General features: G+C 43.4%; 1 protein-coding gene across 3 annotated transcripts in view; it reads right to left on the bottom strand.

Annotated features, from left to right (window-relative positions):
* nbeal1 (neurobeachin-like 1) overlaps positions 1–15,420 on the bottom strand; it is a 54,902-nt gene that overhangs the window by 6,097 nt on the left and 33,385 nt on the right. For all 3 annotated transcript variants that reach the window (XM_005449973.2, XM_025902829.1, XM_025902828.1), the window contains 27 exons: positions 14,558–14,660; positions 14,322–14,481; positions 12,947–13,105; positions 12,279–12,438; positions 11,838–11,926; positions 9,424–10,026; positions 7,255–7,430; positions 6,875–7,163; positions 6,489–6,797; positions 6,253–6,402; positions 6,003–6,160; positions 5,649–5,773; positions 4,668–4,794; positions 4,413–4,561; positions 4,170–4,303; positions 3,979–4,080; positions 3,636–3,731; positions 3,402–3,526; positions 3,165–3,305; positions 2,576–2,706; positions 2,295–2,404; positions 1,764–1,881; positions 1,562–1,659; positions 1,358–1,474; positions 1,168–1,257; positions 955–1,064; positions 64–236 (listed from right to left, as the gene is read on the bottom strand). In XM_005449973.2, coding sequence (XP_005450030.1) covers positions 64–236; positions 955–1,064; positions 1,168–1,257; positions 1,358–1,474; positions 1,562–1,659; positions 1,764–1,881; positions 2,295–2,404; positions 2,576–2,706; positions 3,165–3,305; positions 3,402–3,526; positions 3,636–3,731; positions 3,979–4,080; positions 4,170–4,303; positions 4,413–4,561; positions 4,668–4,794; positions 5,649–5,773; positions 6,003–6,160; positions 6,253–6,402; positions 6,489–6,797; positions 6,875–7,163; positions 7,255–7,430; positions 9,424–10,026; positions 11,838–11,926; positions 12,279–12,438; positions 12,947–13,105; positions 14,322–14,481; positions 14,558–14,660 — 4,302 coding nt within the window. The remainder of the gene's footprint in view (positions 1–63; positions 237–954; positions 1,065–1,167; positions 1,258–1,357; positions 1,475–1,561; positions 1,660–1,763; positions 1,882–2,294; positions 2,405–2,575; positions 2,707–3,164; positions 3,306–3,401; positions 3,527–3,635; positions 3,732–3,978; positions 4,081–4,169; positions 4,304–4,412; positions 4,562–4,667; positions 4,795–5,648; positions 5,774–6,002; positions 6,161–6,252; positions 6,403–6,488; positions 6,798–6,874; positions 7,164–7,254; positions 7,431–9,423; positions 10,027–11,837; positions 11,927–12,278; positions 12,439–12,946; positions 13,106–14,321; positions 14,482–14,557; positions 14,661–15,420) is intronic.

Below are 15,420 nucleotides of genomic sequence, written 5' to 3'. Positions count from 1 at the left end.
GCAGGACTGAGTTTGTTATCATAGTTTTCAATGTGGTGCAAGCAAAGAGTTTTCCTTCTTTACCCATGTGCCGGATGTGCTGTCCTACAGTCTTTCCCTTAACCAGTGAAGTGACCCGCAGACTGTTGTCCCAGTGGCCACCACTGAAGAGCAACTTTCCATCATGGGAGACCACAAACAATCCAGCGGTTACCTCCACGCCGGGTGCGAAGGGTCCTGAAAGGAAGCGCTGGGTTCTGTGAGGAGATGATGACAAGAAGACAGAGATCACGCTGCAGGCAGAATATCCATCTATCTAGATATAAAAGGCGTTACAGGATCACTTGATTTGCTCACTGCCTGCTTTTGCCATGGTGTTTCACCAATTACATGTAAAGAAAAATGCAGATGTTATATTCTATTAAAATATGTATTTCATCTGATATTACCAACATTTAGTTGTTTGTTTTATAACATTCAGTTATTTTGTTTTATACTTAGGAGTCCTGTACAAGCTGATGAAACTGGACTAAATTTATTAGATTATAAAATATATATACAACAATTTATATTACATAAAATACATTTGCTTGTGTCTCTTATAGTTAGGTTATGGGTCATACTATTACACATGAACCTGTTCCATTTCCTCTTTCCTCCTTTGTTCTTTTATTCATTGTTTCTGGGAAGTACTTTGAAATGCTGGTTTTGAAAAGTATACACAAATAAACTCCATTATTATCATTATCATTATTATTATTATCATTATTATCATTATTATTAGTGTTATACACCCTGGTGAGCCATGGATAACTGCACAGTGATCACCATGCCCACTGCCTTGCAGGACATGCAAATCCATTCTAAATGAATCCAGCGCCAAAGTCAAACCCAGTAAAAGTGCTTTATAGTATAAACAGACATGCTGACTTTTGATGATATGATATGCATATGATGATGGTGCAGTGTCCTTACTTGGTGTTAGAAACTGTGGGGTCCTTAATGAAGGTGAAGTAGTTGGAGATGTTCTTGTTATAAGGCAGCCACCCATGGGTCCCCAGCAAGCAGTTCTGACTCACCGTTACCTGCAGACAGCATGAACACCACAAAGGCATCACTGCCACTGATCAGTCATTCCTCTTCACCTTTCCTTAAACCAGAAAAGCCAAGTACAAAATCAAGGCTCACCATGGTGTCTGGGCTCCCCTGGGTGATGAAGGAATGTGACTGATTCTTTGGGACCACAACCTTAACCAGCGGCACATTGTCACTGATGCCCTTCATAAAAACACGGTAATATGTTTGGTCAAATTTTAGCTCACAGCATCTGACATGTTAGGAAAGAAACTGCACTATTTTATTTTATTTGAGCTAATACCTCAACAAAGAAGGACTTGAGGTCACTGAGGTGCTCGAACATGCTGAAAGGACACGAGTCCAACTGAGCTTTCCTTTTCTCCACTTCCTCCTGAGACAGGCGCACTGGATGGGGCTCCTAAACACAAACACACACGCACACAAACTCCAATATCAGACTGAGAACAGCAGATATTCACTAACAGATGCCAGAGTGAGTTTGCACCTTGAGTAACTGGCAGGGTGTCTGACCAAAGTTGCTGATCATGCCTTCCAGAGCCTTACGCTCCTTTTCATCAGTGATGGCATCCAAGTCCACCGCCCCTGCAAACCCAGACCATCCTCTTAATACTAATATATTACTGCACTTATAAACGCAACAGTCACGATGAGATGTGGCAGGCCGATGGCTGCTGTGGATTCGTTACCCTCATATGTGCAGTAGTAGAAGACGTTGAGGGCTTCCACCGCTGCAGGGCCCTTCTGTTTGTAACCAAAGATCAGATCAATCCACTCATGGAGGTGGGCTGACACATACTCTGATTCCTGTAACAGAAAAACTGCGATTACAACCCAAACACTCCAAAGCAGATAGTGTCCATCTGCAGTTACAGGTTATCGAGTACTGCATCACTTCTTTCTTATACAAGAAACATATGTTTGATATTTACCTGGAACTATTTGACTATTACTGCCCTCCTTCTACATGCTTTCAAATGACTGATAGTTGTGTTAGATTTAAAATGTTGTGCTTCTAGGTGCATTATCACCATCTGTTTAATCTATATGATCTATTTAAAGCAGCTTTAAGAAGCATCATGATATGTCAGCTGACTCAACTATTGTCTGGAAACAGTCAGTCTGTGATGCATGCAGACTTGCACTGTGAGAGTGTCTGCTGTGGGAATGATCCCTACGGAGTGACATCACACAGCAGTGGCAGTAAAACTGCATCTCACCAGAGCTTTGCGGTGCTTGTAGATGAAGTCTTCAGGGGACTTGGCCCATTTGGGCAGAACAACATCATTTACTCTTTCCTTGGAGATCTGCAGGCGACCCAGATCAAATCCTGCAAGGACAACAAGACCAAAGCACAAGGAGTTTGAATGTTTTCTGACTTATATCTGTAATTGTATTTGTGTATGACAGCCACACAGAGCACAAAAAGGACTACATTTAAACTGGGGGTAGCTGTAATATCTGAAAAGATTTCTGCATACACCAAAAAGTGAAATCTCACCATTTTGGTTTTCTAAGAACTCTGGGAAGTAGAAGAACTCAGGGATGAGCTCCTTCACGTCGTTGGGGTTGTCCATGAGGGTCTGCCATGTGGCTGGGATGGAGTGGAACTGACGGTCGGCACAGTCGAACCTGGTAGGGTCAGGGTGGTAAATGGTAAATGGCCTGTATTTTGTATTTGCCTGCGCTTTACTAGTCCCTAAGGACTCCAAAGCGCTTTACACATCCAGTTATCCACCCATTCACACACACATTCACACACTGGTGATGGCAAGCTACATTGTAGCTACAGCCACCTTGGGGCGCACTGACAGAGGCGAGGCTGCCGGACACTGGCGCCACCGGGCCCTCTGACCACCACCAGTAGGCAACGGGTGAAGTGTCTTGCCCAAGGACACAACGACCGAGACTGTCCAAGCCGGGGCTCGAACCGGCAACCTTCCGATTACAAGACGAACTCCCAACTCTTGAGCCACGATCGCGATTAAGCTCTGCAGGCTTTCATGCTATGGTTAGAGTCTACATCCACACAGATAATTGGACATAGACACCAGGAAAGAGGATGGGAAAATAAATCATGCATAATTTACCGTCCACTCTGTAGCTGGATGTGCAGCGACGTGAAGGGCTCCACCCTGATCATGTAGTGCATCACGCCGGCAGCGTTAGAGTAGTGGGTGCCATAATGGAACCTGTCTATGGTTCCTGTTGGGTCTTCAAAACTTTCATACCTGACGGACACATTTAATATGTTAGTTAATGCTCTCAATGATCAAGATGCTCATCAGAACATTTGGATGTTAATTCAGTACGAGAGTGAAACGTACTTTTCTCTAACCGCCTTTGCGTTGCGTTCATTAAGCACAGCGACTGGTTTTGACAGGTCCCTGAATACCCGAGGATCAGAAAGGTCCAGCTCCTCTGAGGTGTAGTCTGCTAGAATCCAGGGAAACTGAACAAACGGCCACAAATGATTCAGTCAGAACGGAAATGAAATGAACCAAGAATGCAGGCTTATGGGTTTCACAGCTGTACAGTATTATACTGAGTGATGAACTTACCACTGGGTACTGAGCCAGGTCATTGTACGTTCTGCCGGCAATCGTGTTGAGCTGCATCAAGTAGTCAAAGTTGGAAATCTCTCGGTTCACCCATTTCTGTGACAAACCCAAGACACAAATCCTGTGAGCTCATTCTATTCAATGTTACCCAAGAACCCTTTGCTCTCTGCTCTCATGAGAGAACATCAAGTTATTTATCAAATTTAAGTAAATTCATATTTTTAAATGAAATAATATTTCAGTGATTTTTTCCTCAGTGGTAAAAGACACTGTTGGGCTTTGGTCTTTTAGAAGAAGTTGCAGAGTTTGTGTAAGGAGGCTGATACTGTTACTGTGTCCTGACCTGTGTGAGTCCCGAGGCTTTGAGGAGCTCCTGAGGAGAGCGGGTTTCATATAGGTTGAGGGATCGCAGCAGTAACATGCGGCTGTAGACTTTGTTCCTAGCCTGTAATAAAAACACACAGTTAGTATCTTATTTTTTCCTTTCACTATTTTACTTGCTGCTCATAGAAAATTACACTTGTGTGCCAGCACCTCTTTTTTAAAGTTGAGGAAATAGTTGGTTTGGTCAATTAGGAAGATTTCCAGAGCTGAGCGCCGAAGGTTATAACGTCTAAGGTGGACCTCTCGGATTTGCGACAGAGGCCATTTGAAGTCATGACCCACTCCTTTGGGGGGGCAAAAAAATGACACATCAAGCGTTAAGTCTGTTCTGTCTTTCTCTCTTTTTGGCCTCCACCTCTCTCTCTCTCTCTCTCTCTCTCTGTGCTTCCTCACCTTCCTCCTTCTCCTGGCTGCTATCATAGAAGTAGATGTGCTGTGTGGTGAGCTCCAGGCGGCCGGGAACCACGTCCACTATCGTCACCAGCTCACAATCCTCCCACAACACCAGCTTCTCCTTCTGGCCCGCCTCATCTGCTTCAACCCTGCAGGAACCAGAGTGGGATGTTGCTTAGAAAGCCTTTCAATAACTCAGCACATCTACATATTCTACATGTTCTGTTGATTGACAGTCATTATTTGGTAACTGACTGGTTGTTGGCAGCAACAGGGTCGTCCTCTGGCAGCTCCAGGATGTCGTCTTCCAGGTCGCTAACTTTGACTTGCTTCACGGCCTCCAGCAGCAGAGACTCTGGGTTTACACGCTGCTGATGGACACCTGAGTAAAGCAAGTGAGACGGGTAGGAATTAAAAACTGAACTGTTAGCTCAGCTCTACAGATTTAAGTACGCAATTTGTTTTTGGGGTTCCCATATAACCGTTCATATACTTTGTCTGGGCGAAAATGCAAATTGGAAGGACTTATTATAATATTAAGCCCTAGAACAACAACATCAGTGTTTTTTACTCTTAGTTCCACGAATCTGTCAAAACACGTGGCGCTTAAACTAATCCATCATCTCTGAAGAGGAACTACTCAAAGACAGAACAAAAGACCAAGATGATATCTGACATGATTCAGAGACGCTGTTTAAGAAGACAACACGGGCCCAGAGGAGGCTGAATAGGAATCTGCTGCCCTGCTCGTGTCACCAAAAACAGCTGAGAAGTAAACCTATGATGCGGCAGTGATGTACGTGCACAGCAAAGTTGCAGCTGTGTTGCTCTGGTGGGACTGAGCTGTTAATCCTATGCAAGCATGTATGTATGCACTACACTGGGACAAAGCTAAGGTTCAAAATAGCTTCAAAACACATGGATTTAAAAGATGGCTGCATAAGAGACCTGCTTCTATAAGGACTCTGCCTTGTTTCTCATATCTGTTTCTGTTAATCTGTTTATTGCAAGTAGGTTGGATGAGTGTGCTCATGATATACTGTACACACACACACACTTTTCCCCTATCGTTACATCCACCCACTGATGTCTCTGTTGAAGCAGCGCCTGCTGCCAAACAGAGACTCTAAAGTCAAAAATATTCAAGCCTACATTTCTCTACAGTGACGACTCAAGTGGCAGGAGCTCGTCTACACAGAGAGAGATATTTCAGAGGAAAAAGAAATGCTATCTCACCCAGGTTGTCTCTCAGAGCACTGGCCTCTCTGTGAGCATCAAAGTTGTAGTTACGGACCAGCTTCAGCCTCATGCGGGAGTAGTTTTCAGCACTCGATACCCTCCAGTGCATCTCATCCTGATGCCTGTTAAAAATGTTACATAGGAAGCTTTAAATACCTCCAAATCACACTTTCACTTAAACCAATCTAGTTCTATTCTATTAATGCACTTAGACTCATTTTTTCCCCCCACATACCAGTGTCATTCTTTCCATTTCGTCTTTATAACTAAACTAAGCCTGAAGCTTAGTTTAGTTATATAGTTGGTTTGGAACTATGGTTACTATGGAAGAACAAGAGTTGAAATCAGTACCTGTCAGCCCAGGGCCCTCTCTCACACACCAGACCCCGCCGCGCTGCCTTCCACTGCCTCAGGGTGGCGTTATTCTGGCTGTGCTGCTGCTTCAACATGCTGTTGTAGCGGAGGTTCTCCTGGCGGCCACGGCGTGAGAAAGGCTCCACAAATTGCTCCTGAGAGACAGCAGAATTTTGACTTTTTTTTTGTTTTTTTACAAAGAGGAGCTCTCTGAAGTCATCACCAATTCACGAACATGCCAGCTAACCTGGAAGCGGATCTTGCTCTCTCCCCTCTCCCGCTCTCTCTTATGCAGGCTGACCATGAAGGCCTCGTAGCACTCTTTCCAGTACAGAGCCATGGTCTCGTGGCCCTGACTGAACATCTCGATTTCATACTGCTTCATGTACGGAATAATCTGAAGACAGACAAAAGACAGGCAAAATGAGTAACTCTTTCATTTTTGTCCTGAAGCAACAGCAGCACTATATTCCAATCTCCTACATATTTATCGAGGTAGACACGCCATTCGGGTGAGTTGCAGTAAAGCTTGAAGTCGTCGAAGAAGGAGGGGCTCCCGTTGGTGTCGGGCAGCTGAGGCAGGTGCAGCTCCATGTAGAGGAGGCGGTGGACTTTGGAGAGCAGCGTTCGCAGCAGTGGAACCAGGAAAGAGTACATCTCCTCGGTCTGCTCCTGGATGGAGCGCCGCAGGATTCCTTCCACCTTCCCTAGCAGGTAGCATGCCTCGTCCTGGCTGGAAATCTCCTTGGTCTGCAGGATGCCGTTAAGCTTGGCGGTGGCCATGGCACACACCTGGGACAAAGGTTATTTATTACTGTGTGTGCATGCGATGCAGTATGACGATGGAACACTGAACAAAAAAGATTCACCTCTGGGTCTTGCTGAGCCATGAAGCCCAGGAGCAGTCTCAGTCCAACCTGGGAGAGCTGGAACCACTGAGAGCCAGAGGAGTACCACACCATGAGGCTGTCCATCAATGTCACCGCCTCTTCCAGCACCTTCTCTGTCCACAGTGCTGGGTTGATGAGACCCTCCGCCTGCAGGAAGTCTTGTACCATGTGAAGGAGGCGAACTGCATTCTCAGTGTGCTGCGGTAGCGTAGCAGCTGAAGCCTCTCGGTTGTCGCTCACCGCCCACTCCAACATGCGCTCCATCAGACTAGAGGAGGAAGAGAGCGCACAGAGATCATTCAACACGTTTTAAGCTTCGACTTTGCCCAGCACTGTTAAAACTTAAATAGAAGGCTGACCTGAGCTTGATTTGGTCGACAGGAAGGAGCAGCTCATTGGCAGTTCCCAGTTTGGTGAGAGCAGAGAAGACCTGACCACGCTCCAGCCACGCTGAATCATCAGAGCCCTCGACGCCTCGCCACATCACACACAGGATGATCTCCAGCAACATGCTGCACAGCTCCTCTTCTGCACGCTAGGGGGCGACATTAGACCAAAGAACGAGAGAGCTGTCATTAGATCAGGAGGGTCAAACTCAGGTTTACTAAAGGCCACAGCGGGAAATGACAATCAGAACATGAGCCAGAGATATATGTGTAGTTTACTGACACGCTAAATGTCTTTAAAGATGAATATCTCCACATAAGCTTCCAGAATTCCAGAATTTGCCTTCAGCAAAATGTATTAAGATCACAAAATTACAGTAGATTAGATTATTAAATAAAGTGCCTTTTATTCATCTAATGGGGAGTGTAACAGCCCATGTAACAGAACGTAATGTGAACAGGAATTAAGCCGCCTTAACGTTGTGCTCCGTACGTTCAAGAGTACTTTTTAATTTTACCATTTAATGTTTTCAAGCTTTTCTCCAACCCTCCTACAGCTTCACTATGACCCTCCTTCGATGGCAGATTAATTAGATAGTTTGCAAAATTTATGCTGTTCAGAATAGACTGGACTTCACATAGATAAAGTATTTCAGCCATTATTATCTATGAAGCGCCTTGAGGCGACTTTTGTTGTGATTTGGCGCTATAGAAATAAAATTGAATTGAACTGAATTGAAATTAATTATCTGTAAGGACTACTGAGCAATGAATTCTGGGTAAACTGAGTAGCGGTTTGTGAAACAGGCTTAAGATTAAGCAGCAACTCCTTTTCCATATACCACTTTGAAAATGTCAAATTAGAGGTTCTAACTGACGGCATCCTGTCGTGGGAAGAGACAGGTTGTCTCTCTCTGCTCTTCCCTGCAGTGAGACACTGAAGTGATGGAAAAAAGCTTATTAGATAAAAGTCAGCGGTGGGCACCCTGAGGTGACAGTGACATTTCACTCAGTGAGTCGGAAGCTCACGCTGTTTACTGCCATTAACATCAGAATACTGACTACTATATACCATCAGACTGCAGGTTGAGATCAGTTGTTTCAAAGACTTGTAAGTGATAACGGGATTCAATTAATGAATAATCAGATCCATGACTGATGGAAGGTTTTCGTTTACAGTTTGCACTCAGATTCCACCGACTGACATCACTACTGCATGTTTACCTTAGGGACCATCTGTTGGCATTTATGTCATTACTATTCCTCTGCAGGAACAGACGCTTCCTGCACGGTGACTCCGGTTCTTTAATTCTGTTTTAGAGAGTTTTAGGAGGAGATGCAAGCAGCCGCAGTTTGTGCTGTCACTCTGTACAAAGATGTAGATTTAAAAAGGAATACTGGGGACATGTCCCCCCAAAAACGTGTGCATTTGTGATTTTTGTGTTTTCTTCACCAGAATGAAGAAAATGCAACAATCAAAATGTACTGGACCAGACTGTGTGGCAAGACCCCCAGTTTAACATCTTCTCTTCCAGTACTTCAATATTTGAATGAATCCTAAAGCCAAGCCAACACTTTTAAAAAAACGACAGAATAGACGTAACAACAAATTACATCTGGGCTTATTAAAACTGTTACTCGGGCTGACCATTTGCTCCTTTATTACAATGAACGCACGCACGCACGCACGCACACACAGAGTGCGGTTAACAGTCACTAAAGCTGCTGAACATTAGCCCCTAAAAAGGGAACCATTTTCTCCTGATTGAGTAATGTTTGCTTAAGATTATGGAGCCTAAAAATTAAAACACAACAGCTCTGACCCAGTTTAAGTCTCTTATGTCTTTAATAGAGGCCAATAGGCTTGATGCTGAGTGCAGAGACTGTAGGAATATCAATAAATAGTGAAAGATGGACTAATTAGTGGTTGGCATTTTCACGGGACTTGTTGAAAATAACTCTTTTTTTTATTTTTTTATTGCTGGGCTCTGATATAGCAGCTTTGCATGATCGACAGTTTAATATTCCTTATTTATTTTTTTCTTGGCCTTGTTTTTTTTTTTTTATTTGAAAAGTAAGCAAAAGCATAACATGTTCAATTTAAATTAAGTGCAAAGCCGTGTAGAAGATTCGAAGGATCACCTCAACATTGTTGAAAGACTCCCCCAGCGAGATGTTGTCACTAAACAGGAAGCTGTCTTCAGTGAGGGAGGAAGTTGCGTCTCGATCCCCGGAGTTCCCTGGGAAAGGCTTCGAGGTTTCCAGTGGTGAGGGCGTGCTGGGCATGCTCCCAGGTGTCTGGCTGCCGCTCTCTCCACCCTCATATGCCTGCAGATGGGACAAATCCAGCATCAAGCCCCCTGATTTTCCCACCACCCAGGGCTTCACGTGGGGCTGCGGCTCAGTGGAGGCAGAGGAAGACGGCGTATCCAACAGCGAGATGACGTCGCCGTTCTCCAGGCTGTCCACAGAGCGGGTATCACTTATGCTGATCCGGTCATCCTCCACCCGGTCTAAGCGCCCAGCACTGCCTGCCCGTGCCCTCCTCTCCAACGGCAGCTCCAGACGGTTGCTACCGCCGCTGGTCCGGCTCAGCTCCAGGCTGCAGGTACTGACAGTATCTGAGCTACGCAGCGCCAAGGACCCTTCACCCCTTAGGTACAGCCGCATGAGGGTGTCCTGCCAACACTGCTGCTTTGAGATCTGAGCAGCAGCATCCTGTTGGGACTGAAGCAGCTGGTACACCTAAAGGCAGAGGAGGCAGTAGATTCAACTTTGAAGATGACAAAAACCAAAACAAAAATCTTTAAAGGTAAACTGTAAATGTAAGTTACAGATAGAAACAACTTGAATTAAGGCTTTTACATATCACCTCACTGGTATTACCTCACTAAACACTTACCTGACTGCAACTTTATGATTACAATCAGTAGAGTCCAGAGCTATTGAGGAATTATGTTCCTTTGTGAATTATGATCCCATCATAGTTATAAAAGGAGGATAACGCAGCAAGCGAGCAAGCGCTTGGGGACAGGGGGAAGGAAAAACTCCCTTTTAACAGGAATAAACTTGAGCAGAACCAGTCTCGGGGTCAAGCCAGAATTAACTCCCCTAAGTGACAAGGGTGTCTGCATTTTGACCCATCTAGACGGTTGTGCTCTTGCTTGGTGCTCCAGAGAACGCAGGTTCTCTAGGGAACATTCAAAAAGCGTTCCTCTTGCTGGAAACACACTCGCTTTCCAGTTTGAACAATCTCAAAGTTGTTGGCCATGCCATGGTATCTGATTAATGCGGTGCCACTCTACTGTTAAGGCTAAGAGCATTATGTCTATAACTTCCTTCTGTTCCCTGAAAGAGAGGAATGAGATACAACACCAGGTTTCCCTGTAGCACACCTGGGCTCGGTGAATAGTTAGGGGTAACCATGATGACAGGCTGTGCAGGCAGGCCCATGCATATGTCAGCACAGGTCATCTGCCCTGAAGGCATTAACAGAAGTGTCTTCAGCAAGGACACAAAGACAGTGATATTGCATACAATATATATTGTACGTCGTTCCTTTCCTTCAGGGAACAGAAGTTACAGACATAACACTGTTTTTATTAATGTATTGTCAGTTAAGAAGATGAGTTGTCTCAAAGCGCTTAAATTTTAAGGTAAAGAAACTACAGTATAATAGAGAGCCCCAACGATCAGATGATTCCCAGAATACAAGCACTTGGTGGCAGTGGGGAGGAAGAACTCCCTTTTAACAGGAAGAAACCTCCAGCAGAACCAGGCTCAGGGAGGCGCAGCCATCTTCTGCAACTGGTCAGAGGGTTAAGGGAAAGAGAAGAGAGAAAAGAGAAGCAAAGAGAGAGCACGCACAGAAAACAAACGAGACAAAAGACAAAACTACAAGAGAGAGTAGACAAAAGTTAACAGTAGCATATAAATGCACACTGAAGGCTTTTCAGGGAACTTAAGACAACCTGATAATAAAATGTTTCAACAGTCCAGGCTGGAAGTCACAAATGCATGCACTTAGATTTTGCAGATGAAAGAAGGCAACGCTCGAGATTTGTTTAAATGTGTGTAGTTGCTATACAGAGTATCTGATCAGACACTATGTTTTATCATTGCCTGTAAAAGCAGGGCAACTAAAGAAGTTATGACTGTTTACTCTCAGCTGTTCATATGTTATTGATCTACTAATGTTCAATAATTATTTTAGACTAAATCATTCATCACTGTATTCTCTCTGCTGATGATGTTTTCACATGGATGTGAGTATAATGCACTGATCTAAATGCGTGGAGGAGGTGAAAATAGTGGCAGTGAGTGCTGGAATTCTCCAGGCTTAAACTGAGGACACGCAGTATTATTATTATCACTACAATAAATAAAAGGAAATAAGGTATGAAGAGCAACAGAAAAAGGAAACAGAAAATATTGTGCAAAGCATTGGATACTGTGCACTGATTGAAGGACCTTCAGTCATTTCCTGTGTGCTAATTTGCTAATGAATATGATGAACGGTGTGAGTGCAGCAGATTTAAGTGCATATGTTTCCTCACCCTCTTGCAGACAATGAGTCGCACGCTGGGTCCAGCCCGGTGAGTGAGCTGGACCAAAGCCATCAGGTCCTTGTAGTTTACCACTTGATCTGCAGATTGTAGACACACATGCTTTTACATTGATGCAAGTATATTCAGTATTGGTTGGTTCATTGAAGTGCTAATGTGTTTTTTTTCCCCTCAGTGACCAAAATATATAGCCTGTACCCCACCAATCTGTCCAAAGTAATCTTTACCTGTCTCCATATAAATGCTTTTTGCCTTTAGCACCAGTGTGTTATCAGCGTATAACTATAATCCACAGTTCTTTTAATTTTTTAAAGAATAACCAAGTTATGGAATCTTTTATGTTCCTGTATGTGTATTTGTTTTCTTACTAAAGAAAAAAAAAAGCAGAAAAAACAGCACAAATTTTTAAAATGCACTAAAGGAAGCTCTGACCTGTATGGAGGACTTGGTTAAGGAGACAGCGGATCAGGGTGGGAGTGATGTGAAGTTCAGAGAAGAGCAGCGACAGACCGGAGTAACCCGCCTCCCTCAGCCGCAGTCGCTGCTTATTCTTCTCATAGACCCGGTCGCAGCGCAACATTCGCTCAAACAACTGCAAGAAGCGGAAGAGAAACACACAAATCAATGATTCTGAACATTTTTTAAAGTAACTGTGCTGTAACGGATGTAGGATATTCCTCTTTGGTAGTACTGGTGAATTCTCAGAATGTCACATTAACAAGCATGATGGCTACATGCACAAACAGCATGTACACACAAAAATGTGTATGAGTGTTTTCCAAGACAAAACAGAGCACAGCATCAGATCAGGAAGGCTAAGGCTAAAGTGAACCTCACAAACCTGGTAGACCACTGACGCCAGTGCTAGCATGCATCAGCTGATGTCTGACACTGATATTAGTTTATCTTTATATATAAGATCCATTTCTCACCTTATTATTTAATATAAAACAGCAAATTTCAAAGTTTGCCTTTCTTATCACCATGATGCATTATTTCTATTGAGAAACACCTAACTATATTAAGTTACAATCAACACTGGTGACTGTGAGTCTATGCTAAGACACTGAGATGGCTATAATGAGGCTTCTGTCACTTACCTTAAAGACAAGTTCTCGAAGTCGATCTGAGTGTTTGTTATTGAGGAGGAGAGCATAGCAGGAGTCGGCTGCCGCAGGCTCAAAGAGGAGCAGGAAGAGCTGGTCTTTGGCTGGGCTGCTCTGCAGAAGGCTCAGCAACAACTCCAGCAGAGCACACAGCTGAAAAACAAACGACCACAGTTCACCCATCACATCTTCCAGTAAAGACTTTGTACTATACTTTAAATTTTCATATCGTCTGCTGGTTTGGATAAGTTTCATTTCTGCTTTTAAGTGAACCTTAAAAGCACTGTTTCACAGTGGTAGCAAAGTTATCTGCTATAAACTATACTACAAACCGTACATACCTAACAACACTTTAGTTTTTCTAGACTTTTTAAGCCTGCTTTCAGCTGGGTTTTGATTTCACTGAGGACTATCTTTAGATATACTCTTTAAAAAAATCTATTATGTTCACAGAAAAAATTCATTAAGTGCGACATAAATAAGGAAAGTGAGGGAGCAGATCCCTGGATCATCTGATTATGTTGACCATATGCTCACAGGAGGTGATGTAACCTTCCACATACAGCTTTTTAAATTTTTTTAAATGAAGTGGGACTCAAACATTGGGGGAGAGGAGGAGGTTTAATGAGAACAGTAAATGGAAATCACCAAAATGTTGACAGAAAACAAGTCCCGTGAAAGGGTTATCTGCCGAGGGTCATAAAGGAAAACGGCCAATGTCAGTGTCAGCTAACAGCTGCTGATGGGTTATGTTGACTGAGAGGAAAATGTTTAAAAATAATGCAGAGAGAACAGCTGCCAGGTGGGAAACGAGCATAGAGCTTCCTGTGCAGGCATCCCTGCACTTTGGTCTCATTGGGAAACACCAAATCCTGCAGTGGAAGCTCCTCTCATTTCACACTGAAATCCTCTAAATGGCACATTGTTGGGATTATCTAGCTTCACAATTTATAGGTCACCTGGCAAGCAGACGCTAATAATAACATGACCTACTCCAAATTTCTTAAGATGCTGACCTGATATATTTCAGTCTTTATGATCCAACAAAACTGCTGACTGGCTCACTGTAAGGCTGGGAAAGGATTAACCTTCTGTTCTTGGTGGATGCAGTACTCCCACAGTGAGATTTCTATTTTTTGGGGGGGTGGGGTATTGTTTTTTCCTGAGGACAATCCTATTAAGCTGAATGATTTAGTAGAGCAAAACAAGCAGGCAGAGGAGAAGAAGCAATGTCCTTTAAAAACAATAATAATAATAATAATAATAATAATATTTTGAGATTTCAGGGAAGCAGTTCTTCTCTGCTTCCTCTGATGTTTCTCAGGTTTATGCTAAAACTGGACCTCTACTATAAAATCCTAAATCAAACCTGATCTTCGTCTCCAATGGCAGCGATGTATCCCAGAATGCTCTGCATCTCGTCCTGCGACATGCCCTTACTAATGTAGTACTTGATGAGGCTGCAAAGAGATGCGCGGATGGTCCGGACGTCATCCTCGCTCAAGTCACTCTCTTTGTTAGTGTTCTTCCTAAAATATGGAAGAAATGACAATCAGTTCAAAACCTGGCAAACAGATCCCCACCCACCCCCCACTGGAGTCCTACCCATAATAGAGGCGTATGGTGTCCACCAGAAACTGAACTCCATATTTCTTCCGGAACTGCTTCCTGTTGTCTTTGATGACGGTGGACATGTACTGGATATGACCTGTATTACAAATAAAGAGCACAAGATCTGTCTCATTAAGGAGCATAAACTCCAAAGACCTACTGTTTTACATCTTCAATGCATTTTCATCTATTTTTTCACCAGTATTTAACCTTCACATAAGATCTTATGTCACTGGACACTGCTGACATCATCTGTTGCTATGAGAATCAAATCTCAAACATTTTATGAGACTCAAAATATGAGTTCTGCAGAAGACAAAAAAAATAAACAAACATACACTTTACAATTTCAACTCTAATCTGAGAGGAATATGACTGACAATTCTGTCAGAGCTTCTTTAGTCAAAATAGCTATCTATCTATCTATCTATCTATCCATACACACACACACATACATACACTTGTGTGTGCCAATACAAGTAAAGTCTGTGCATGGAAAAATGCATTGATTAAGCCAGAAATGGTATGAAATGGAAAGTCTTGTGTTGAGGTGTGTTGCAAAGTAGCTTGCAGAGGCAGCAGCAACTGCATGCAAGTTAAAGTTAAAGTTTCTTAAATAGGAAGAATATGACATGCAATAGCTGAAAAATCAGCTAATGTGCACCGAGATCAGCTGATGTGCCTGGATTGTTAGCTGAGCTTGGCTCTGCTTCCTTGGTCTGGCTCTGAGTTACAGGACATGAACAGCGCATGAATCAAATGTAGAGTAGCTGCGTTTGTGACCCTGGCATTAAATACCTTGTTGTGTAAAATTAGACAAGAAACTGTAAAATCACGTGTAGTGAAACAATTATCAA

This window comes from Oreochromis niloticus, linkage group LG23, assembly GCF_001858045.2.
Source record: "Oreochromis niloticus isolate F11D_XX linkage group LG23, O_niloticus_UMD_NMBU, whole genome shotgun sequence".
NCBI lineage: Eukaryota > Metazoa > Chordata > Actinopteri > Cichliformes > Cichlidae > Oreochromis > Oreochromis niloticus.
Note: the sequence above shows the minus strand (reverse complement) of the source record. Positions and strands in the feature narration are given on the sequence as shown.